General features: G+C 41.7%; 1 protein-coding gene across 17 annotated transcripts in view; it reads right to left on the reverse strand.

Moving 5' to 3' along the window:
* mycbp2 (MYC binding protein 2) overlaps positions 1-27,321 on the reverse strand; it is a 158,912-nt gene that overhangs the window by 102,645 nt on the left and 28,946 nt on the right. For all 17 annotated transcript variants that reach the window (XM_061879800.1, XM_061879795.1, XM_061879798.1 and 14 more), the window contains exons 3-16: positions 24,724-24,939; positions 18,357-18,510; positions 18,073-18,269; positions 12,761-13,003; positions 12,143-12,214; positions 11,909-12,005; positions 11,724-11,797; positions 8,018-8,156; positions 7,842-7,918; positions 4,878-5,082; positions 4,618-4,782; positions 4,392-4,550; positions 1,360-1,564; positions 1,148-1,293 (exon numbers count right to left, since the gene is read on the reverse strand). In XM_061879800.1, coding sequence (XP_061735784.1) covers positions 1,148-1,293; positions 1,360-1,564; positions 4,392-4,550; positions 4,618-4,782; positions 4,878-5,082; positions 7,842-7,918; positions 8,018-8,156; positions 11,724-11,797; positions 11,909-12,005; positions 12,143-12,214; positions 12,761-13,003; positions 18,073-18,269; positions 18,357-18,510; positions 24,724-24,939 — 2,149 coding nt within the window. The remainder of the gene's footprint in view (positions 1-1,147; positions 1,294-1,359; positions 1,565-4,391; positions 4,551-4,617; positions 4,783-4,877; positions 5,083-7,841; positions 7,919-8,017; positions 8,157-11,723; positions 11,798-11,908; positions 12,006-12,142; positions 12,215-12,760; positions 13,004-18,072; positions 18,270-18,356; positions 18,511-24,723; positions 24,940-27,321) is intronic.

The raw sequence follows: 27,321 nt of genomic DNA on the forward strand, positions 1-27,321 counted from the left end.
GGCAATTATTTTACACAATGGACAACTCATTTTCTAACTTTTATAATGATTTGGCGTGCACCAGAAAGTGGAAAAAACAAATGTAGCACCCTTTGACTACATGGTAAGTTATGAACATTTGTACTGCTTAACAGTAGATGTATTTAAGTCCCTTCTAAAAACTAATTTCTATACTATAGCTTTAAGATAGACCCCCTTTTAGTCGAGCTGATCTGCCACTTTTCTAGCCCGTCTCCTGCCGGTAGAGGATACCAGGTGGCCACAGATGTTTTCTAGAGAAGTACCACTCTGGATGAGATGCTAACTGACCCGAGTTGGACCACTCTACCATGCAGAGCTGTGGGCTGACCTGGCTGGAATCGAAAGAAGACCTTATGACTATCTGTTAGCTCCCCAATGGACTTGATTCCAACAGGATCTATTAATTTCACAATGAAATAAATGTACCCACTCGACATCCAGGTCCCTACATCTGCTGTCCATTCTCAAAGTTCCCCATTAGGGGTCTTTTGAGTTCTCCTTCCATGGATGTGGGTTTAGATCAGGGAATGTTGTCCTGAGTTTGTAATGCCTGCCCTCTGAGACACTTGTGATTAAGGGCTATTAAAATACATTTTAATTCATTGGTTCTAGGGTGTGAATGTGAGTGTGAATGTTGTCTATCTGTGTTGGCCCTGCGATGAGGTGGCGACTTGTCCCGGGTGTACCCCGCCTTCCGCCCGATTGCAGCTGAGCTAGGCTCCAGCGCCCCCCGTGACCCCAAAGGGAATAAGCGGTAGAAGATGGATAGATGAATGGTTCTGTTGCTGCTCTGTTCAATCAATCATCAATGTTGCAAAAGCAAACTGCTCAATCAGGAATAATATCTGATGAGCTGATGAGTTTAAGACGTATAAGTTTTACGCCAACATTTTAGAGCGCATGCTAAGGTAGATAAAGCTGTTTGTGATACTGAAAATGTAGCTACTGTCATGTTGTGGAGATACATTAAAAACTGTATCAGGAAGTTGCCTACTCCCACAGCAGCTGTTCGCCTTCTTTAAAACAGCAACTATATCAATGTTATGTGGTGCTAAACAAGTGCATTTGCAGTAAAGTAAGTGATGTTACAGAAAGGGACAAAGATTAAAGGGATGGTTGCACTTACCGAGCAGGAGGTCCAATGGAATCATCTCCTTGACAGCATCAAATATGCCTCTCTGTCTGGCCTCCTGGCCATCGAGCTCCCTGGCGCACGCCTTGCAGCATCCACATGCCGAGCACCCAGACTCTCCGGAACCACAGCCACAGATACTAGCGCATAAAAAATAAAAATGAGTTGACAAAAATGATAATTTGAAAGACAATCCGTCTTCTTACCCTCCTGGTACTCTATCAGGCCGTCCGCTGCTGACACAGCTGGCGCCGTAGCCCGTGCAGTCGCCACAAACGGTGCAAACCATGCACTGGTCCAGCTTCCACTTGTGCATGCCGGGCTGACACATCATGCTCTTCTCTTCCTTCTCCTCCAGCTCGTCCTCCAGGTCCTCGTCCATGGCTGTTGCCATGTTCTCCACGCCGAATGCTGCAGACGGGCACAATGACGAAGCAAGCCAATTTATAAACATATATAGCCGTACTAGTATGAAACACACTCATAAACACATTATAATGGGACTCTCTGTGAATGTAGCTTGTTATTGCAACTCTATACAGTAGATGGTATTGTAAGTCTGCTTCTTAACACACCTCATACCCACCGAAGAAGACAAATCCGTAACACTGCCCTGCCCGCCTCTGACCCAAACAGTCTTCCACTGCTGCTGAAACACTCATACTCTTTCATCTGATCTAAGCTTGATTAGTGCAATAGTCTCCTCTATGGCACCACCACCAAAGTCATCAACAAATTACAGTATGTGCAAAATTTGGGACTCGCTCCAGAGAATACACCCCACCAGTCCTCCGTTACCTTCTCTGGCTAACCTAGCTCCCCACTACATATCCGACCTCTTCACCACTATGTGTCCTGCCGATCCCTCAAGTCTAGCGAGGCCAACCTCCTGCAAAACCCCAAGACCAAGCGCCGGATCTGAGGTAACAGGGCTTTTGCGGTTGCAGCCGCCTCCCTGTGAAACCCACTTCCTACCCTCACCCTTTCCTCCTTTAAAACTGCCCTCAAAACCCACTTCTTCAGACTTGCCTTCCTCAGCTAAATCCCCCTGCCCCTCCCTGCTTCACACTTTTTCTCAAACCTTTCTTTAGATGTATTTTGTTTAATTTCAAGCTGTTTTCTTATATATCTTAATTAAAGTCTCCTGCGTTGTTTAATGTCTTTTTTTCTTCTGTTTTGTTCATGTAAAGCAGGGGTCTCAGACACGCAACCCGCAGGTCAATTGCGGCCCGCGAGACGTTATTTTGCGGCCCCTACCTTAATATGAAAGTTTAATGTTAGCGCGGCCTGCAAGTTTTATATGAAAGCCGCTTGACAGGGTTGTGTTATTTGGGTCCAAAATGGCTCTTTCAACGTTCTGGTTGGCCTACCCCTGCATTAGTGGAAAAGCGGAAAATGAGTGAGAGCGACAGAGACGTTGCCATGGAGATGAGGGTTTTCTTACGTGCCGTTAGTAATAACAGTCTCCGATAACCTGGACCAATTCAAACCGTTATTTTCTTTTTTTTATTGTTTAATTTGTATTGCCTCAGACGATGAAAACTACATATATTTCTATGTGGCGCCAGATAACACTACGGGAGCCGTCACTTTTTTGCGCTTGCGATCCCAGTACTTTCCGGGATTATCCGCCGACTGCCGTGTTGCTTTAGGGAGGAAAAGCGGAACAACACACATCGCGGAAATAACATTATTCTCTATGCGTCGGCTAAATACAAATATATTCCATAACCCCAAACATGTCTTTTTCAAAGCCTGCAGTGAAGGGAAAGGTTAGTGATGAGCAAAGATAATTCCAGGAAAAGTGGGAGATGCGATATTTCTTTGTTGACGTGTCTTATTTGCACAGAGAAAGTTGCGGTGCACATGGGATGCAATTTGAAACATCATTATAAAACTAGACATGCTGAGGAGTATGCAAACATTTTTTTTTAGGAAATCTTTTCTTGCGACCCAGCCTCACCCAGACTCTGCATCCAGTGGCCCCCAGGTGAATGGAGTTTGAGACCAATGATGTAAAGTGTCTTTGTGTACTGAGAAAAGCGCTAAATAAATTTGATGTATTTTTATTATTAGAATTATTAGCCATTTGGTTAGAATGCCCTCCGAACGCCTTCTTGGGGAGGTGTTTAGGGTGGGTCCACAGGGAAGACCCAGGACACAGTAGAGAGACTTTGTCTCCCAGCTGGCCTGAGAACGCCTCGGGATCCCCGGGAAGAGCTGGACAAAGTAGCTGGGGAGTGGAAAGTCTGGGACCCCACGATCTGACTTTGGATAAGTGGAAGAACATGGATGGATGGATTATTATTATTATTATTATTATTATTATTATTATTATTATCATCAGGAGGGGGATCAGTGTTGCCAAAACCCCCCAAAATAGCGATTTGTATTTCTAAATACCATATTTTTCGGAGTATAAGTCGCTCCAGAGTATAGGTCGCACCTGCCGAAAATGCATAATAAAGAAGGGAAAAAAACCATACATAAGTCGCACATAAGTCACATTTTTCGGGGAAATGTATCTGATAAAACCCAACACCAAGAATAGACATTTGAAAGGCAATTTAAAAAAAAAAAGAATAATGAACAACAGGCTGTATGAGTGTACGTTATATGACGCATAAATAACCAACTGAGAACATGCTCGGTATGTTAACGTAACATATTATGGTAAGAGTCATTCAAATAACTATAACATATAGAACATGCTATACGTTTACCAAACAATCTGTCACTCCTAATCGCTAAATCCCATGAAATCTTATATGTCTAGTCTCTTACATGAATGAGCTAAATAATAGTATTTGATATTTTACAGTAATGTGTTAATAATTTCACACATAAGTCGCTCCTGAGTATAAGTCGCACCCCCGGCCAAACTGAAAAAAACTGCGACTTGTAGTCCGAAAAATACGGTATATTTTTTCTGCTTTTCTGGGTTTTTGCTGACTTTGTGGCACTCTCTCACAGCATTTATAAACTATACGTGTCATGGCCAATTATGCAAATTATACAATGACATCTCCCCCTCTGCCACGCAACCCACCACCACAAATAGATTACAGTCCTCATTCACACAGAGATTCTCATTCAAAATTAGCGTTACTTGATTCATTTTTTTACCATGTTTGATCAAAGAAATTTAGTAAAAAGTTCATCCCTGGCTCTGTAAAATGTGTACCTTACTGAACTCAGTGAAAATCAGGCGTAATGTTTTATATTTTTGGTTGCCCACCTTTGCCCGCTTGGCTCATGGCTCCTGTGTCTCTGCCACACTGGCCCTTGTTATTGACCCCAAACGTCCAAACTTCTCCGTTCTTGGTAAGGACACACGTGTGGGCCTTTCCCATGGCGACCTGAGTCACAAAGTTGCCTTTCAGGTCCGTCACCTGACCTGTGGAGAGGGGATGAGTGTTGTTGAAACACAGCGAACCACAGGAAAGTTTTGGGGAAAAACATACAAGTGCTGTCGCTGTAAATGGCGTCCTTTCCAAACATGTACAGCTCGCCATCCTTGGTGACGATACTGCTGCTGCCATTGTTGCACGCCGTGTACACCGCCGTCTTGGTCTCTAATTTGATCATCTTTTTGGGTTTGTAGGGTTTCGGCTGCCGGCGGCTTTTAGCTGCAAAAGCAAGTGGGACACGTCATCACTTATTTCTCTTGTCTCGTCTCATCTGATTGGTCATGGCATATAAACCAGGATGAAAATGCTCATACTGGACTCTCCGTCCTCTCCTTTGCTCGCCGAGCCGGTGAAGAAGACACTTCCATCTTCGGCCACTAACAGCGCGTGGGAGCCATCGTGCCCAACGGAGAACTGAAGGATCTTGGGGGATTTTGTGACAGGAAGCTCCACCCATTTGCCTGCTGAAGGTCCTCCCTGCTTGATTCCCAGGCTTTGATACTTTCCTGTGTAGTAGATCTATGAAAGGAATATCAGAATGGCACAATGAAAAAAAAGTTTTTTCGTACAGTAGAAATAGCAGTTTAACTTTAAAATGATACTTTTTTAATTGTGCAGGTGTACCTAAAAGTGTAATTAAAAAAAAAGTCTCCTTTGGTCGTACGGGGCAATGGCCTACAAAAGTGAAACACTGTTGGGATCTTTTTTCCAAGATGGTGCCGCTTTTGGCAGGAGCTCTGTGTTCTTGTGTCATCCTTTTGTGTTTCCCTCTGGTTTTCATATGTTATCATATATTTAATTTTTTTGCCTTTTGGTCCGGGACCCTTTGGGACTGTGTGACAAGGGGTGGCACTTTCGACACCTCTGCGGTGCTTTTTTGTGGACTTCTGGATCTGCCTACCGGGAGCCTTTTGGCCATGGAGACTAGCTGCTGGGTCCCTGCTACACCAGAGTCAGTTCGGAGCGACTGGAGGACATGCGGATGAAGAGACAGGACTGCGGAGCTGGCACTGAGCGCCAGGACGGACAAGCTTCACAGTGTCTTGGCTGAATGAGCAGGTATCGGACACCTCAGTCTTCTTGGACGTATCCTCGCTCATCCATGCGGACTGGACACTGGCCGAGAGTGGAGTCGGCTGTCTTGGTTGCTTTGTTGGGTCTGCTCCTGTCTCTGGCCATGCTCTCTACACCCCAGCAGACACCACAGAGGCCTCCACAGTGTATATGTTTCTTTTACTTTTTATTCCCAGCTGTATGAAGAAGTGTCTGGTTGCATCAGCTTCGCTACTTTAATGTCTCTTGAGTTCTTTGATATTTCCCTCTTACACACACATAAGAGGGATGTGTATTATGGCTATTAGTTGTTTTTTTTCCCTTGGCCTCAGTCTGGACCCCGTCTCCAGGGGCCCAGGCTTAGATCGATTTTTGTATTTTATTTTACCTGTATCTCACCTTTTTTGTAAGGGGCGCCGGAAGTTGGCAGACCCGTCAGCTATCCTGTTCTGTCTCGCTGTAATGTTTGTCTGATCTTAAATGGGATTGTGCTGAAAATTTTAATTTCCCCTCGGGCATTAATAAAATATGTCTGATTCTGATCTCTATTTGTGTTTAAACAGCTGTGGCTGTAGGCAACCTCTTGGTGTACTTTTCAAAATATGCTCAATGAGATGGTGGTAGTTAGTGTTACATTTGCCATACTGTCGTATCATAATCTCATCAGCGCTAATAATGCTGGCTAAGCAGATTGCTCCTTAGCGCCATCACGTAGCGATATTGTAGCTTTGAGAATAGGCCTATACCGAATCGATCTGATTTGATATCTGTACGAATCATTGGTACTTCATAACTTTGCATTGTGGAATGTTAGAAAAGGTTTGATCAAGTGAAACTACCCAAACAGAGAACAATGATAGTTATGAAAAACACTAGCCTATTTATCATTGATTGATTGATTGAAACTTTCATTAGTAAATTGCACAGTACATATTCCGTATAATTGACCACTAAATGGTAACACCCGAATAAGTCTTTCAACTTGTTTAAGTCGGGGTCCACGTTAATCAATTCAACTCTCTGTAATGGACTTATTCTGTCTTTAAGTTGAAGTGGAGTGGTAACTGTGTTTTTATGGCCACAATAATCTATTAAATTAGGATCTTGATACATTAGGTTGAATGATGACGTTCGTTATTGGATATTTTCTAATATGCTTGTGCCTTGGAGACTTTGTATCTGTAAGAAATATGTAACAATAATAATTGATACTTGTTTATATTGACACAAATGTGGTGTTTTATACTGCTATATTGTTCAAATACGGACACCTATTACATGTCTAGTTTGTGAGCTATTGTGTGCTTAGCTGGTGTGTAGCTGCTAGCTCCTACCATGCCTACCTACCTACGCCTACCATGTTTACTTCACAAAAATACAAGGAAAGACCAACTTTGAGAGCTTATTGGAGGACAATTACATGTTAAAAGGCTGTACAGCTTTGCACAAGTAAACACGCTGCAATATTGTATCAAAACACTTATATTTGAAATTTTACATGCAAGCCGATATAATCCAATACTTGTTTCTTTGCTAATATCGGACCGATATGCGATATCAAAATCAGAATGGGGTAACCCTAATTGGTACTTTGCTGGGCAATGTAGTTGTTACTAAATGAACAGTGTGTATTAATTTCTACTTTCTCATGCACTGCTAGTCATTGTAAAAGTTGTTTAAAAATAAAGTTGTCATACATAATTCAGAATATCTCTCCAATTAATGCCCATTCCACTTAAGGGTTTACACAAATAAAGGCCTCAGTTATAATCGAAAAATATGTAGTATTTCTTGTGTTAAGGTTTCTTGGTAGATTAGAGGAGTGTTAGTAAGATTAAGGGCCTCCATAGGGACAAAGAAATGATCAACAGCTCCTGCTGTTATCTGGACATGCAACACATTGCACCACACCCGCCGTATAGAAGTAGATAAACACGCCCTTCACACACTCCTGGTAACTTCATATTCAGCTTTCTGAGCGGAGTGTGCCTGTCATACTAAATCGCTAAAAAACCTAAGTAAAAAACATTATGCAGGACAATGAATACATCTCCCGACAATGACATCATAAATTGATCATTATAGTCTCTGTGAAAGCATATTTAATTGTCTAAAATGTTGTACATGATTGGAGACACTTGTTCATGCCATTGAATGAAAGGGTCTGTTCAAACCTTTGACAGGCACTGCATCAGACTGCAATACTGCAGGATATTCACTCTCACCTTCCCAGAAGCGGTCTTCATAAGCGCAAACTCCCTGCCAGCTCCAAGCAATGCCGCCTCCTCATCAAAGCCAGTGCCTGAGGGATCAATACAGCGTTCAGAGTACATTGTATACCGTGTGTGGAAATATGGTGTATATAAAAAATAAATACTAATGCACGTCTGGCGTCACTCACTGATGATGTGCAGATCCTTCTCCAGGTCAAATAGGGAGATGCCACAGGCGTGCAGACACTTCCTGGCCAGTTTCAGCTGCAGTTCCTGCTGCAAGCTCGGGTCTGAGCTCATGTTGTAGATGCGCACCACAAAACCGTCCTGCAAGGCGGCAATTGAAAACACAACATTGCTTTATTCTGGTATTTATACAAAGTAGTGCTGTCAAATATAATCACACTTTCAAAGTAAATTACTTTTTATCGTAATTTGAATTAACTTTAACAAATACCTCAATATTTTTGACGGACAAATATGTATTGTCAGAATGTCATACAGGAACATTTTTAAATGTTTTACTTCAATGCACACCCTTTAATTGCTCAAATGATGTATGCATGACCTAGTCTTTGTTTGTATATCACCCTGTGCTGCCTTCCAGGTAACCATTGCGGGATTCATCTGCAATTATACTTGATTAATGTAATACTTTTTTTTGATCGCATGTGTTAACGCGTTAAAGGCCTACTGAAATGAGATTTTCTTATTTAAACAGGGATAGCAGGTCTATTCTATGTGTCATACTTGATAATTTTGCGATATTGCCATATTTTTGCTGAAAAAATTTAGTAGAGAACATCGACGATAAAGTTTGCAACTTTTGGTGCTGATAAAAAAGCCTTGCCTGTACCGGATGTAGCAGACGATATGCGCGTGACGTCACGGGTTGTGGAGCTCCTCACATCTGAACATTGTTTACAATTATGGCCACCAGCAGCGAGAGCGATTCGGACCGAGAAAGCGACGATTTCCCCATTAATTTGAGCGAGGATGAAGGATTTGTGAATGAGGAAAGTGAAAGTGAAGGACTACAAAAAAAAAGAAAAAAAAAAGACAAGAGGGCGGTGGGAGCGATTCGGATAGGGAAGTTGCTGTGAGAGGCGCCGTGGCAGCCGTGGGGATGGCAGGACCACTCGGCCGGGCCCAACCGCAACAAGGAATAGAGCCATACCGCTTTGAACCCGACGCTGACGGTGAAGGTCAGGAGGACGCATATTGATGCTGGAGTAGCACACGACATAGAGCGCCTTCAGAATACAGAATGGTAAAATGTTCTTTATTAATACACGTAATACACTGTACTTTGTGTGTGTGTGTGTGTGTGTGGTCCAATCCAACCGTGTTCGCTTGGCATCTCTGTTCCATAGTAAAGCTTGACTGTCATCTTTCGGGAATGTAAAGAATGAAACACTGGCTGTATTTGTGTTGCTAAAGCCGGCCGCAATACACCGCTTCCCAGCTACAGCTTTCGTCTTTGATGTCTCCATTGTTCATTGAACAAATTTCAAAAGATTAGGCAAAACAGATGTCCAGAATACTGTGGAATTGTGCGATGAAAACAGACGATATAATAGCTAGGAACGATGCTGGAACAAAATGTCCTCTACAATCCGTGACGTCACGCGCACGCGTCATCACACCGAGACGTTTCAGCAAGATATTTTGGCGCGAAATTTAAAACTGCAATTTAGTAAACTAACCCGGCCGTAAGATTTCATCATTGATATATATAAACTATCAGACTGAGTTGTCTGTAGTAGTGGGTTTCAGTAGGCCTTTAACTTTAGCATCCTAAATATAAACACCTGCTGCTTCAATTGGCTGATTATGTCAACCACAAATGGAATACATGCTATGATAACCATAGCACAAGTAAGCCATTCCTAATAGAAAGAGTCTGTCCTAGAAATACAAAGGAGTAATAAAATATCAAACGGCTTTTTCATTTCTAGAAATAATTAAAAAAACACCACGAGGTGAAAGTTTCACTTTATTGTAGTTTTCCCCTCTGGCAGTTTTGCTGCACTACTGTATTCTACTAAACCAATGTTTTATTAAACTCGCACAGATTTACAGTATTTAACTATATATATATATATATATATATATATATATATATATATATATATATATATATATATATGTACACAGTGGGGCAAAAAAGTATTTAGTCAGCCACCGATTGTGCAATTTCTCCGACATAAAATGACAGAGGTCTGTAATTTTCATCATAGGTACACTTCAACAGAATGTGAAAAAAAATCCAGGAATTCACATTGTAGGAATTTTAAAGAATTTCTTTGTAAATTATGGTGGAAAATAAGTATTTGGTCAACCATTCAAAGCTCTCACTGATGGAAGGAGGTTTTGGCTCAAGATCTCATGATATATATTCCGGTAAAAGCAAGGCTTTTTTATTAGCGACCAAAAGTTGCGAACTTTATCGTCGGTGTTCTCTACTAAATCCTTTCAGCAAAAATATGGCAATATCGCGAAATGATCAAGTATGACACATTCAATGGACCAGCTATCCCCGTTTAAATAAGAAAATCTCATTTCAGTAGGCCTTTAAGGGTTGTCTTAAGTTTGCCAATGACCATTTGGATGATCCAGAGGAGTCATGGGAGAAAGTTGCCCAGAAACCTGACTGATCTAGAGAAGATCTGTGTGGAGGAGTGGGCGAAAATCCAACCTGCAGTCTGTGCATACCTGATGAAGAACTACAGGAAACGTTTGACCTCTGTAATTGCAAACAAAGGCTACTCTACCAAATATTAATGTTGGTGTTCAAATACTTATTTTGAGCTGTATCACACATATAAATTGTTAAAAAAGCATAGATCGTGATTTCTGGATCTCTCATACAGTGCACATGCACCTACCGTGAAAATTTCAGACCCCACCATGATTTCTAACTGGGAGAACTTGCAAAATAGCAAGGTGTTTAAATACTTATTTTCTTCACTGTATACAGTATATATGTGTATATATATATATATATATATATATACATATATATTTTTTTATATATATATATATATAGATAGATAGATATATACTTTTATATATATATATATATATATATATATATATATATATAGATAGATAGATACATACACACATATATGTGTGTGTAGCATTTCTGTAGTCTCTTCTGGACTGTATTTTTTCTAATGCATGCAGCACAACATGCAGTAAATCTCTAGTCATTCAATATTTGGCAGGCAAAGGAGGTATTAAAAAAATATACTGCATGCAAAGCAGCCCTCTTGATTTGCTTACCGCTAATCTGCAACGGTGGAGGCCGGCAACTGGCTGCAGTGGCAGTTTTATGGATTTCACATGTGGAACCGCCAACCCACCCCCTTCCCTCATTGCTTGTGCACTTACGCAGATAGCTTGTGACATTAAACTTCGCGAATACGCGATGTGCATTGTCGCCACCTCTCGTGCCACACAGTACAACATCTTTCTCTGGATTATAAAAGACGGCAATAATAGACGAGGGAAGGCTTTGTACTGCCGGGGGGAATTATAAAGCAATGTAATTTAGTGTAAGTCATATTAAAGTAAGAGTCTCTCTCCAGCAGTCCTAGCTTAGTTGCAGGGGTGTATTGAGTCATTTAAGGGCCAATGCACACTTAATCATTAAGGCCCTTTATATAACAAAAACATGTTTTGAAACTGTATTTTAAAGCTCAGTGAGTATCGGAGTGACTAGTGGGAAAAAGAAAGCTCCAGATGGTGGCCGTGTTTGAACAAAAAATCATTTGTTACTGTATATGATGATTTGGGTCCCCGTGTACTGTAATTGCTTAAAAGTAAGTCCACCCCTGATTTGTTGGTATTCATTACAAATGTAACACCCTTCACCATTTCAAAACTCACATCTTTGCAGGCTGCTATTTGATTGATGTGCTCTCCGTCCGTGAAAAGTATGTTCTGCCCATCCGACTGTTGACCTTTGCAGAGATGGGAAGGTGTATTTTAATACTTGCAATGTAACTACTCGGAAAAGGGATTAAGAATTAACGTTGTTAATACAGAAAAAACATGAACATTATCTCTGGCACCTGGCATGGTTACTGCCCCTTCAGGCTCCAGTGTCTCAGGGTTGATCTTGATGGCCGACATACTGTGGTTACTTGTGTCCCGATACAGCAAGTAGCCCTGTGGGGACATGACAAACACTTGTACTGTATGTATGATTTTTGAACATGTTTTTGCGGTCTCCTTGCAGCTTTTTAAGCAAACCAGCCGCGTCAAATAGGGCGATCTGAAACCATATAGAAGTGTAAAGAGGTTACCTGAGCAAAGCCCAACCACGATCTCTTCTCTGTTCGATTCCTGATGCGGGACGTGGAGTTGTAAACATGACCCTGAGGGACACAAATCACACATCAGTATGCGAGGCGTCGAAGAAAGCTGCAGAAATCTAAAGCGGAATGTCTCGAGACCTGAGTCAGAATGCCAACTAAACTGCCTGGAAAAAATATCCCAATGAAATTGTACAGTATAATTGCATCTGTCATGATTATTTATAGAAGTAACTACTGGTGCACTTTTTCTTTTTTCATGTTCCTGTGATGCCACGACAGAAAGGTACCAGTGACAGCGAAACACAAAAATGTGAGGGAAACCGAAGAACAGGAAATAGAAAATATTGCGACGTCGGAAAGTAGGACAGGCATGTGTCCGTGTCCTGGCTGCTCAGTACAATATGGCTAATACAACCATGTTTAATAAAAGCCAAGGCTAAATAAACAAAATATGTTGTTTTAATTGAGACGGTAAGCGTCTTCTTACACTTGAATGACAATTAAAAACATGATGCATGAAGTTGACACTTCTTTACTTGGCTCTAAGCAACAAATCTAGCTACTTTTGACACTTGTATGATATGATCAACCCTCCTACACACGTACCCTGACAGTGCCGCTGTAGCCGGAGCCCACTCTGTAGAGCCCGTCCTTGCAAAGTAAGTAGAGGAATGAGCCGTCAGTCTGCAGGAGGCAGCGCTCGTCCTCGTCGATGGTGACGCCTTTCAGCGCCCATTTGTTCATCAAGGCCGCGCGTTTGATGCCGTTCCCGAACCATTCCTGGATTTGGATCTTTCCCACCAGGACGGCCTGCACACTCCTTTGCAGGGCATTCAGTATGGTGGGCACCTGGGGGTAAAGGTTAAGTGTGAGAACACCACTCACTTTCCAAAGCATTTATGTTGCTTTGTTTTTGTTACCACTCAATACTAGTATACAGATATTACATAAAAGTAGTCAGTGTACTGTAGAGATTCACTACCCACTAGAGATGCGCGGATAGGCAATTATATCATCCGCAACCGCATCACCAAAGTCGTCATCCACCCGCCGTCCACCCGAACCAACATTTAATCAAGACCGTACCCGCCCGCCAACCGCCCACTGAAATATATCAGAGGTCGGCCGCCTTTACCACTCACAGAGCTATGTAAAACTGTTTCACAGAGTAATGAAGACAATTGGAGCCGTAAACGTTCTCGCGACTATCCAATAGCGTTCATCTTGATGACAAGAATATGGGCGTGCTGTGAAGCCATTGCCTTCAACACCTTCAACAACATGTACGAACCGATTGTTGGTCCAGCAACATGTTGTATGCAGCTTCCGCAAATACACGTACAAGATTGAAAGGCATACTGGGTGATACAGAGTACACTGATGGTTGTGATATAAACAACTTTAACACTTACTAATATGCGCCACGCTGTGAAGCCACACAATACAAGATTGCCAAACACATTTCAGGAGAACATCCTCACAGTAACACAACATAAACGCAACACAACAAATACCCAGAATCTTTTGTATCTGTGACAATTCCTGAATATATTTTACACTCCCCCTACCCGCCCACCTTTCCGACGCAGGGGGGGGGTTTGCTGCTAGCGGGGTGTATTAAAATAGATTTTGGCACTGTTCTGATGCCGTAATTATGCTCTTCACAATGTCACAGCATATCAGAAAAATATTTGAGAGTGGGCGGGGGGGGGGGCTCCACAACTGATTACTACGTGTAAGACAAACACTTTATATTCATGGTTAGGGTAAAGATACAGTATATGTCTGAAATTATCTAAACATGTATCGTATCCGACAAAACAAAAGAGTTGGCCTTTCAATGGCATCAAGTGTAAAGGACAGTTTTTGATCCAATATTGATGTGCTAAATCTCTTTCTTGTTTAAAAGCTACATACAATATTAACTGTTATTTGTTAATACACACAAAAATGTTAAGACATTATTTAGATGTATTCATAAAATCAATGTATTCTTGGTTGCCAAACAGTGATTCAAGTCATATTTTGATATTGACACATCTCATCTGTGCATAGATTACTAGAATAACCTTAGGAGAGATGTACAGATAAGATGTGTCAATACCAAAATATTATTTTGAATTACTAAAATATAGTTTGAGATTGGTTTCAGCTTTTTCAAGGTTTAATTCAGCACGTAAACAGTACAGCATGTACTTCATTACCATATATGTAACTCTCTTGAACGGATACATCCAAACACTTGATTAATATTTATTACGTCAGTGAACAAAGAGCAGTTATGAACAAGAAAGAGGTTTCAGCACATCAACATTGGATCAACAACAGTCCTTTACAATCTTATTAATTTCATAAAAATGGCGAACGCTGTCATTTATCTGATAAAATGAAGGCTTAGAAGATGTCAAACATATATCCTTACGATAACCACAAATGTGTTCGTCTTACATGTAGTAATCAGTTGTGGACAGACAAAGTCCGAAAGCTGTCCGCGCTCCCGCTGCAGGAATTTGGCGCAACATTGATAGCACCAAATAATAGATTTAACTTACAGTTGTGTAAATGTCACAATCGATGACTTGCCTGCTGGTAGCATCATAGCAGTAAAATTAAAATGCATCCTCCTCACTTTCTCTCGGGTGTACACATATTACTATGTGGAACATGTTAAATGCATAAATTTTGGTTTTGGCAGTGACTTCCTCGTCTCGCAAAGGAAAAGCATCTTGGCTCTCGTTCATAACTGAAGTGAAGTGAATTATATATATATAGCGCTTTTCTCTAGTGACTCAAAGCGCTTTACATTGTGAAACCCAATATATAAGTTACATTTAAACCAGTGTGGGTGGCACTGGGAGTAGGTGGGTAAAGTGCCTTGCCCAAAGACTCAACGTCAGTGATTAGGACAGCAGAAGCGGAGATCGAACCTGGAACCCTCAAGTAACTGGCACGAACGCTCAACCAACCGAGCTGTGCCGCCCCAACTAACCCCCAACACTCTTTCAATGTACACCTTCAAAAAGCTGTGAATGGATATATTCCGAAACTTGTCCCACCCATCGACAAAACAAAATATGAAAAAATGTTGTTTCTGCCAACATTTTTGTCTCGTACTTATACTTTTAATAACATGTCAGTTAATTGTGTTATCGTCTTAGTCAACATGCCTTTCTTTTGATTACTTATCTTATTTTTTCCTGCTCCGCTGTAAAAAACCAAAACTCAAATAAAATAAACTTACAGGCTAAGGCAAGCACGGTATACTTTGTACTCGCCCATGGCGCTGGAACTGCAACACGTGTCGGAATTAATGTATCCTATCAATGAACCGCAGATCCCCTGGCGGCGGCGCCACTCTTGCAGCCCCCTACCATGATCCTACCACCACCATGCTTGATTGTAAGCATCATTATTGTGTTAGTCACTTGTGTCGACAGTTACAGTTGTGATCAAAATGATTCAACCCCCACACAATTTTGGTGTTTTAGCAAGTAGGACATTTATTCCGTATTTTGTTTATAGTCATATCAAATAAAGATGCATTAAATAGACAAATGCAACTTGAATTACAATATTATATTTTGTAACATACCAACTAGTGTCATTTCTCTTAATATCTCATTGACAAAATGATTCAACCCCTTGAAGATCATAACTCTTAAGAACAGAATTTGAATAAGGTCTTTTCAATCAGGTGTTGAAAATACCTGTAGATGTGATTAGAACCATAACGAGCAAGAATTAAACTGATTGAAAAAGTTTAATTTGGAACATGGTGAAGTCCAGGGAGTGGTCAAAGAAGTCAAGAGAGGAGGTAATTTCTCTTCATAAGAAAGGATATGGATATAAGAAAATAGCAAAGACATTACACAATCCAAGAGACACAGTTGGGAGCATAATTCGCAAGCTTAAAGCTAAAGGCACAGTGGAAACACTACCTGGGCGTGGTAGAAAGAGGATGCTGTCCGGTATTTGAATGGTACAGTGGTGAAAAACCCCCGGGTAACAGCTGAGGAACTAGAACAGGACATCGCAGAGGGGGGAACGCAGGTTTCGTCCCAGACAATAAGGCACGCACTAGGAGATGAAGGCCTCCATGCCAGAACTCCCAGGCGCACCCCACTTCCGACTACCAGGCACAAGAAAATAGACTCCAGTATGCCAAAAATCATCTGGACAAACCCCAAAGGTTTTGGGAAACGGTTTTATGGAGTGATGAGACAAAACTGGAACTCTTTGGGCCTATGAATCAACGTTATGTATGGAGGAGAAAAAATGAAGCTTACAAAGAGAAGAACACCTTGCCTACTGTTAAGCATGGTGGGGGGTCAATCATGCTCTGGGGCTGTTTCTCTGCCTCAGGTACCGGGAATCTCCAGCGCGTTCAAGGCATTATGAATTCTATTTCCTAGCAGGATATATTAGCTGCAAATGTCATGAAGTAAGTGACGAAGCTGAGGCTTGGGAGACGTTGGACCTTCTAACAGGACAACGATCCCAAGCATACCTCCAAATCAACATCAGAGTGGTTGCAAAAGAAGGGCTGGAAGACTCTGGAGTGGCTTTCACAGTCGCCAGACCTAAATCCTATAGAAAACCTGTGGTGGGACTTGAAGAAGGCAGTGTCAGCACGCAAGCCCAGGAATATTAATGAACTTGAGGCCTTTGCCCAAGAGGAATGGGCTAAAATGCCTGTAGATGGTTGCAAGAAGCTTGTGTCCGGTTATGTATCACGTTTGAAGGCTGTAATTACTGCCAAAGGGTGTTCTACTAAGTATTAAAGATGCATGTAACTAGGAGGTTGAATAGTTTTGTCAATGAGATATTAAGAAAAATGTCATTTTTTGGTATTTTGTAAAATACAGTGTTACAATTGAAGTTGTATTTGTCTATTTGACACATCTTTGTTTGATATGACTATAAACAAAATACGGAATAAATGTCCAACTTGCTAAAACACCAAAATTGTGTGGGGGTTGAATAATTTTGATCACAACTGTATTAGACAAAAACGACAATAACATGTTATCAATTTCTATACTTCTATAATTTCTATACAACCTGTACACTGACTAATCAAAATATCTAAATTTCCCTTCGATAGAATTGTCTCTTGAGAAGAAGATACACTGTCATAAAAACGTTTTGCTGAAATGTGAGGGCTGTACAGTACTCAGTTTTGTGAGATACTGTACACTGCCACCACTTAGTCCCTTTAGTGGCATAACGGAATGTTATTATGGGAAGGAAATGAGGCTTCTCGCTAAGATCTGACATGGACCGTGAGTTTCCCCCGTCGTCTCATTGCGCTAAACAACACATTGCTGCGGCAGTTATTGCGCGCGCGCACGCGCACACACACACACACACACACACACACAAACATGAACAATGCAGAAGCACAAATTTGCTGCTCTCTTGCCTGCCTGCTTCTGTGATGACTCACAGTCTGGTCAGAGGTTTGAAGTTGTGCTGTTGTGATTGGGCGACAAGCTGACACTATATTAAGTACACCTGCAATAATAGTGCACAAGCGTCATCTTTGTAAAGGCATGATTTTGTATTCTATCTGAAAAAGATTTTGCAGATGTGCCTAACATTGGAGCCGGTGAGTGTACATTTAAAGCAAAGCAGTCAGACGAGGGACAAACAAAAGACCAGGGCCTTGGCAGAAGAGCTCATCAGGCACGGTAAACTAATTAGGGAGGAGACTTGGAGAGGTCTGACATTTTGCAAAACCCAATTTGGACCGTCCAGACCAAACTGCTCTGGAGAAATGCATGACAAGGCCACAGATCTTGTTTCCTGCCACTGCATAATGACTTGTAAACAAACCTACACTACCGGGCAGCTGCTGCTTGGTAAAGCATTTCACACCATTGCATGTTCAGTGCGAGTCCACCGGCGTTGTCAATTACCTGTATCGTCTGGCAAGCATGGCTGCCGTTATTCGTGAGGATGGCAGAGACGGCCAGCAGGATCTTGCCGGTGTCCCCCCAGGACACTACAAGGCTGAAGAGGCAGGCGCAGGACAGGGCAGTGATGGCCTGTCCCGTCGGGTCGTTAGGCCCCGTGCTTCGAACAGTGGTCTCCAGCAGTAGCTGGAAAAGGGACTCTGTGGGGACGACGGAAGATAAATTGATGCAAGGACAACTAAATCATCTAGGAAGAAACATCTCAATTATGCCAGGCCATTTCTTACCCAATACGTCGGGAGGCTCTGTCTGGAAGCCTTCAGGCTGTTGCCCTTGCAGCATGTCCAACAAGGCCTGAAGACTACGCAGGCACAGCGACGGGTGCGAGAAGCGTGTCTCTTTTATCAGTTCGAAGACACCGCAGAGGCCGATGCCAATAATCTATGCACAAAAAACGAAAGTGGAGATAAGTAGTTAGTAGTTATACAGTAATCCATGCCGATCTGCGGTTTGGCATTCTCTCCCCTCCCCCTGTGGTTGTGGGTGTTGGTTGGTTGGTTGGTTAGTTAGTTAGCCAGCTACATACACAAATGCTAAGGGTGGAAATTGATTACACTTTCAGGAAATGTCAGGAAAGCTATTAAGGACTAGTGATTACATTTACAAGTGATCACTTCCACCATTTTACCTTACATTTATGCAAAGCTACCAAGCCTCACGCTTCAAGCCTCAGTGTCACGCAATTTAACCCATTCTCATGCCACACTTGACATTTCTCACGTTTGTATTTCCCCATTCGCTACGCTACTCTATATTTATTTTTTCATATTAAACTTCTTTCCTGCGGCTTGCTGTAGTTCGAGTACCTTTGATAGATTGAATCCCCCCGGACCAAAACAGAAGTGATTGGGCCTATAAACCAATCAGAAGCAACATAAGGCATCTTGGTGTCCCGATCTTCAACACACACCTCAGCGCAATGTTATCAACTCGGCAACTTTCTCGCTAAATCTGTAATCTTAGTGACTTTATTTCATAAGAAAGACTAGCAACAAATCGAGTGATCTTTTTTAGATGTTTTGGAAACATGAAAGCCGATGCAATGTTCAAGCCGAGAGCTTCTCCTCACAGGCGGACAGTCCCTTGTCTAATGAATGTCTGCTCTTAAACAGCTTGCACTAAAAACACATTATGTTGTACTTTTAGGTGCAATGACAATAAAGTTCCATTCCAGTCCTAGCAGAGAGGAGACGCAGACCCACTCTGTGCAAAGCTGCCGCTGTTTATACCTTGGTTTGCAGTGTGAGATGTAAATGTTTCATCACTGTCACACTTTAAATAAAAACAAACACATCGTTCATGTTAATGAGCAAGTCAATAGATTTGGTTCCTTCGTATATAGCACAACTCTTCAGTTTTTATCAAATTTGATACTAACATTTAACAACTAAACTAATAAGCTGATGAAAATGAATTTACAATTCTACTAGTAATTGCATTTGTAACTAATTCTTTAGACTAGCAGTAGGAGGCCACAGTGCAAGGAGAGCTTCTGGAGGTGAGGACATCAGCTTTACGGAATAAATCCACATTAAAATAGGCCAAATCTGTGTTAAAAACGCCCTTTTTTTTGAATGCATCATGCATCATGACACTAAAGTCTCATTCTTGTCAATTTCTGAAATTTGGCAGTCCTGTGTTTACGTTACAAGGCTCAACTTCCGGGTTGAGCCTTGTAAGCTAGCGGCCCCACCTCCACCCAGGGCCGTAAAAAGGATTTGACAAAAACCGAGGTCAAAAATTGGTTGTCCAAGAGGAACTTTGAAAGGCTGAAATCATGGGTATTCCAGCACAATATGAATTACATTACTTTGAGCAACACAATGAATTCCCAGAATAACAAAAGCTTTAATTGAGTTATAAGTATCTATAACTCATTGAACATCTTTGATAATCAGCCAGAATTTGTAACAGTTTACTTTTTTATTAATATCCTGAAGTTTAGCATAGTAAATAATTTCAACATCATTAAAACATGAATTTAAAGAGCAAACATTTTCAACTACAACCAGGTTTCGAAACCAAGAACTTCTGTTGGGCACTGCATGCACAATGACGTCCACTAGGGAGCCACCGTAAGCAAAGAGGGAAAGGTTTCCTTCATCTAGCTCCACCGCCCCAAAAGGGCCCTTCTTTTTGGACACTTTCATTAAGATTACTGTGTAAGTTTGTAAATACTCGGTGATTTGGTGAAAAACTATGTATTTGACTATAGCGGGGGGAAAAAACTGGAAAAAATTTGGGGTCCATGGCACGACCACGTTAAATACAATATCGTGTTGTATTGGATCAAATTATAGAACTTTGAGTGACTATTTAATTCTGATCTAGAACAAATACGGCCAAGTGCTGAGACGGATGAAAAGACTGAACCCTCTGGCAGCCTGTATGCACAACGCACAGACTTGGCAATTTCATCCTTCCATTCACTGGGATTTGTCTGTTTGTTTGTTAGTTATCAACATATCTCAAAAATTACTTTGATTTGATTTGAACCAGTCAGGAAATGTTGGAAGTTGGACAAGGAACAAATGAATAAAGTAGAGATGTCTGATAATGGCTTGTTTGCCAATGTCCGATATTCCGATATTGTCCAAATCTTAATTACCGATTCCGATATCAACCGATACCGATATATACAGTTGTGGAATTAACACATTATTATGCCTAATTTTGCTGTGATGCCCTGCTGGATGCATTAAACAATGTAACAAGGTTTTCCAAAATAAATCAACTCCAGTTATGGAAAAAAATGCCAACATGGCACTGCCATATTTATTATTGAAGTCACAAAGTGCATTATTTTTTTTAATATGCCTCAAAGCAGTAAAATGGAAATTGGGATATGCTCTCCCTGAGAGAGCATTAGGAGGTTGAGTTGGGGGGTACGGGGGAGCGGGGTGTGTATATTGTAGCGTCCCGGAAGAGTTAGTGCTGCAAGGAATTCTGGGTATTTGTTCTGTTGTGTTTATGTTGTGTTACGGTGTGGATAATCTCCCAAAATGTGTTTGTCATTCTTGTTTGGTGTGGGTTCACAGTGTGGCGCAAATTTCTAACAGTGTTAAAGTTGTTTATACGGCCACCCTCAGTGTGAGCTGTATGGCTGTTGACCAAGTATGATTGCATTCACTTTTGTGTGTGTGAAAAGCCGAAGATATTATGTGATTGGGCTGGCACGCTAAGGCAGTGACTTTAAGGTTTATTGGCGCTCTGTACTTCTCCCTACGTCTGTGAACCACTCCGTACAGCGGCGTGTAAAAAAAATTCATTTTACTTTTTGTAGCCGGTATCGATAATTTCCGATATCACATTTTAAAGTATTTATCGGCCGATAATATCAGCAGTCCGATATTATCGGACATCTCTAGAATAAAGGATTCTTTACTATTAGGAGATTGGGCCTGGCGGAGGTCCGTGCTCTCTGAGTGCTTCTCTAGTTTTCTCTGCTTTTTTAGGGTATATCAAATAATAGTGGTTAGAGTGTCCGCCCTGAGATCGGTAGGTAATGAGTTCAAACCCCGGCCGAGTCATACCAAAGACTATAAAAATGGGACCCATTACCTCCCTGCTTGGCACTCAGCATCAAGGGTTGGAATCGTGGGTTAAATCAACAAAAATGATTCCCGGGCGCGGCCACCGCTGCTGCCCACTGCTCCCCTCACCTCCCAGGGTGTGATCAAGGGTCAAATGCAGAAAAAAATTTCGCCACACCTAGTGTGTGTGTGACAATCATTGGTACTTTAACTTTAAAAAGTGGTTTGATGGCGCTATCTGCAGTGGGAAAAAGGAGTACTGCAGCTGCGAATCCAGCAGAGGACACTGTCAAAGAAGTCAAATCAGTCAACAATCTCCAGCAGGAAGATGCACATTTTATTAGATACAATACTGTTTTGTATACTGTATGCCTGTAATGATTTCGTAGTGTGTACAATTGAATTCAAAATGTGTTCAATAACTGTGAAAGGCATATTATAAGGTTTAGATGTGATTAGGAACTTTTAAAGCTTTTTAATGGGTGAGTCTATTATTCTTGTTTTTTTTCGCATTTTGCTGGTGCCAGAAAAATATCGAAATACAATGATCTCAATTAGACTAATATAATAAATACCAATATATATATATATATATATATATTTATATATATATATATATATATATATATATATATATAAACTTTTATGGACAGAATTTCTAGGCGCAGTCAAGGCGTTGAGGGGTTCCGGTTTGGTAACCGCAGGATTAGGTCTCTGCTTTTTGCAGATGATGTGGTCCTGATGGCTTCATCTGACCGGGATCTTCAGCTCTCGCTGGATCGGTTCGCAGCCGAGTGTGAAGCGACCGGAATGAGAATCAGCACCTCCAAATCCGAGTCCATGGTTCTCGCCCGGAAAAGGGTGGAGTGCCATCTCCGGGTTGGGGAGGAGACCCTGCCCCAAGTGGAGGACTTCAAGTACCTAGGAGTCTTGTTCACGAGAGAGGGAAGAGTGGATCGTGAGATCGACAGGCGGATCGGTGCGGCGTCTTCAGTAATGCGGACGTTGTACCGATCCGTTGTGGTGAAGAAGGAGCTGAGCCGGAAGGCAAAGCTCTCAATTTACCGGTCGATCTACGTTCCCATCCTCACCTATGGTCATGAGCTTTGGGTCATGACCGAAAGGATAAGATCACGGGTACAAGCGGCCGAAATGAGTTTCCTCCGCCGTGTGGCGGGGCTCTCCCTTAGAGATAGGGTGAGAAGCTCTGCCATCCGGGAGGAACTCAAAGTAAAGCCGCTGCTCCTCCACATCGAGAGGAGCCAGATGAGGTGGTTCGGGCATCTGGTCAGGATGCCACCCGAACGCCTCCCTAGGGAGGTGTTTAGGGCACGTCCAACCGGTAGGAGGCCACGGGGAAGACCCAGGGCACGTTGGGAAGACTATGTCTCCCGGCTGGCCTGGGAACGCCTCGGGATCCCCCGGGAAGAGCTAGACGAAGTGGCTGGGGAGAGGGAAGTCTGGGTTTCCCTGCTTAGGCTGTTGCCCCCGCGACCCGACCTCGGATAAGCGGAAGATGATGGATGGATGGATGGATATATATATATATACAGTATATACCGTATTTTTCGGATTATAAATCGCTCCGGAGAATACGTCGCACCGGCGGACAAAGCATAATAAAAAAGGAAAAAAACATACATAAGTCGCACTGGAGTATAAGTCGCTTTTTGGGGGAAATTTATTTGATAAAATCCAACACCAAGAATAGACATTTGAAAGGCAATTTAAAATAAATAAAGTATAGTGAACAACAGGCTGAATAAGTGTACGTTATATGACGCATAAATAACCAACTGAGAAGGTGCCTGGTATGTTAACGTAACATATTATGGTAAGAGTCATTCAAATAACTAAACATATAGAACATGCTATACGTTTACCAAACAATCCGTCACTCCTAATCGATAAATCCGTTGAAATCTTCTTCCTCGATGTCGCTTCTAAACAACTCTGCCAACTCCAAAGGTATGCGCCGCTTCCTCTTGTCGTTTTCTGCTGCATATTTCACTACGTCCAGCTTGTAATCTGCAGTACATAATTTCCCTTTTGGTGCCATTTTTGTTCAACCCTTCTCAGTTTTTATAAAATACCGCCAACGATGAAATGATCCATCTTAATAGCTACGGCAGTAGCATATAGCAGTTAGCATTCCATGACCCACAATGCACTTCTGCCATGACCCTCCCCCACCGAATTCTTATTGGGTGATCTCTGTGTGACGATTGCTGACAATTTCTTCGTCTCTTCCGTGAATTAGATAAATAATATTATTTGATATTGTGTAATCTGCAGTACATGATTTCCTTTTCGGTGCCATTTTTGTTCAGCCCTTCTCAGTTTTTATAAGTCACCGCCAACGATGAAATGATCCATTTGAATAGCTACGGGAGTAACATATAGCAGTTAGCATTCCGTGACCCACAATGCACTTCTGCCATGACCCTCCCCCGCCCAATTCTTATTGGCTGACGTGTGTGTGACGATTGCTGACATTTTCTTCGTCTCTTCCGCGAATGAGATAAATAATATTATTTGATATTTTACGGTAATGTGTTAATAATTTCACACATAAGTCGCTCCGGAATATATGTCGCACTTTAACTATGAACTATATATATATATATATATATATATATATATATATATATATATATATATATATATATATATACATCAGTATGGTAAAATGAATACAATTATATGTTTAAGAAATGAATGACAGTGGGATGAGATCCAGGAAAATGCATTCCATGTGAATTGCAGGCTTCAGATTTAGTGGGTCTTTGCCAGTAACTGATGACACAATCATTTCCAACAGCATCACCACCCCCCCACGTTAAACTGCGAGCTCCCAGTGAATGGAAACCATAGTATTCAAAGCGAAGCGTGGGAGAGGCAAGGTTGATAATCCCCCTGATGGGGCTCAGAAATGTCGGGCGAGGTGATAGTCATACAATACAGTGAAATAATAAAAAAGGTAATACCCACAGGGAAGATAAAGCTCCAAGATAAAGAGCTCAGGCGCAGTCATGCGTGACAATAAAAAGGAGTGTCCAACCTTTGGCAGCTTGATGGCCGGCTCGCGGTACTCCTCTTCCTCCTCGCTGTCGGAGTCGCCGCTCTGCACCGAGCTCCTGGAGGCCAGCGCCAGGGAGGTCTCCCGCTGCTGCCATTCCAGCACGCAGTGGCGCACGTTGCAGTAGACGTTGAACGCTGACGGGTTACTGTGCAGCTTGATGTCGGGCACGCAGAGGGCCCCGTCGAAACCCTCCGTCTGTGGAAGTAACAAGGTGGGAAAAGTAGTCAGTCGGGTGGGTAAGTGTGTTGTCATTGTGGCAGAAGTAGGTGCGACGCTCACTTAGGATTAATTTTCTCCTACGAGATTTATCAATATATATTTGAAAAAGACAAAACAAAGGGAATAAGCGGTCGGAAATGGATGGATGGATGGAAAACATTAGGTCCATCTGCACAATTTAATTAGTTATTTTTGTAGTTTATAAACAGATTATAATATTATCAGTATTAAGGTGTTGTATTCCTTTCATTAGGCCTTTGATTTTTATGTTACCGGTAAATTACGAAAATATATCAGTAGTGGTAATATCATTCAAACTTAATACTTGTAATACTAATATACTACTACTAATTAAAACAATACTTAAATAAATTTATTTATGTCATGAAAACATATATTGTCATAATCATCATCATATTATTACTATGGGCCTGCTGTGAAGCAAGCGGCACTTGCGTAGCAAGCAGCCCATTTTATTTAGTGTTATCATTCATAATTATAGTCATGCCTCAACATTCCCAGGGAATGCAAAGTTGTGTTTGTTTTTTTAATGTCCTATATTTGCTTCACATGATTTTTATTTATAGCTCCACTCAATATTTATATTGTAATATTTAACATTGTTAAATAAAAAATGTGGTCGGTTATTAGTATTTTTATTTTCATAGGAATATTACTGGGCTTCACGGTGGCAGAGGGGTTGGTGCGTCTGCCTCACAATACGAAGGTCCTGAGTAGTCCTGGGTTCAAACTCTACACTTTCTGTGTGGAGTTTGCATGCCCTCCCCGTGAATGCGTGGGTTCCCTCCGGGTACTCCGGCTTCCTCCCACTTCCAAAGACATGTACCTGGGGATAGGTTGATTGTGTAACACTAAATTTGCCCTAGTGTGTGAATGTTGTCTGTCTATCTGTGTTGGCCCTGCGATGAGGTGGCGACTTGTCCAGGGTGTACGCCGCCTTCCGCTCGATTGTAGCTGATACAGAATAGAATAGAAAGTACTTTATTGATCCCTGGGAGAAATTTAGAATAGGCAATATAGGCACTAGCGCCCCCTGCGACCCCAAAGGGAATAAGCGGTAGAAAATGGATGGATGGAATATTACTTCCAGCTCAGTGGCCTTGTGGTAAGAGTGTACGCCCTGAGATTGGGAGGTTGAGAGTTCAAACCCCGGCTGAATCATACCAAAGACTATAAAAATGGGCCCATTGCCTCCCAGCTTGGCATTCAGTCAAGGGTTGGAATTGGAGGTTAAATCACCAAATGATTCCCGAGCGCAGCGCCCGCTGCTTCTCACTGCTCCCCTCACCTCCCAGGGGGTGAACACCGGGATGGGTCAAATAAAGAAGACAAATTTCACCGCACCCAGTGTGTGTGTGTGATGATCATTGGAACTTTAACTTTAATAATATTATTAATATTGACATAAATACAAATAATAATGTTGAATTAGTGTACAAATTTCTTAACAATTACATTATTATTATTAAAATCTTATTGGTACTATTAATAGTATTCCCTTTACTATTTCAGAATATGCTGCCCCCTATTGGCTTGGAGACATGAATTATGAGGCGCTGAGGGTTTAAGGAAGCTCATGAAAGCACTTTTAGTGTAGAGTGGCCATTAAATAATAATTAGGATAAGAGGACTGAATTTTTAGCTTTCTCCATTGAGGCGGCAATTGTAGCCACAATCCTACAGGAGGAAGATTTATTGATCACTACCACATCTTGTTGCCCTTTGGGCGTAACCGTCCCAGGAGGTGATGTCATCTCCTTCGGGGGGAGGGTGTTCGAGGGGTTGGAAAGACTTCAGTCTTACTATATTCAAAGCATCAGAGGGTATATTAATTCCACTTTCATCTCGCATGTTTTTTTGCCTGTAGCAGTGAGTGTACACTTCAGGAAATGTGAAAGACACGAAACAAACCCATGCTGCGAGGACATTTGGTAATGGGCAGAGTAAAGGGTTGGGTGTATTATTTTCAGCAAAACCTTTCTGGAAGGCCCGGAACACAATGTATGATGCGATTCAACCTTAAATTTGTTTACACATCCAAGCAATTCTGTCTCATGGGATATAATGGAAACATAAATAATCTGTTCCAGTGTCACACTTTAGCCACCATGCATATATTTAATTGTTAAGGAAGTATTAAAGAAAGAGATGTGAAGATAAGTAAGATGTAAAACAATAAAACAGGCAAACTTGCAAATTGTCTCTCGTTTTGAAAATGTATAGTTACAAAAGAAAAGAAGCGGGTCACTGCAAAACGTAAAACAAAAAGAATAGAACACATAACCTTAACTTTGCCAAGCAGTGACGCTGGAGTCTTTGACTGGTCGATCACAATCG

This window comes from Nerophis ophidion, linkage group LG19, assembly GCF_033978795.1.
Source record: "Nerophis ophidion isolate RoL-2023_Sa linkage group LG19, RoL_Noph_v1.0, whole genome shotgun sequence".
Classification (NCBI taxonomy): Eukaryota; Metazoa; Chordata; class Actinopteri; order Syngnathiformes; family Syngnathidae; genus Nerophis; species Nerophis ophidion.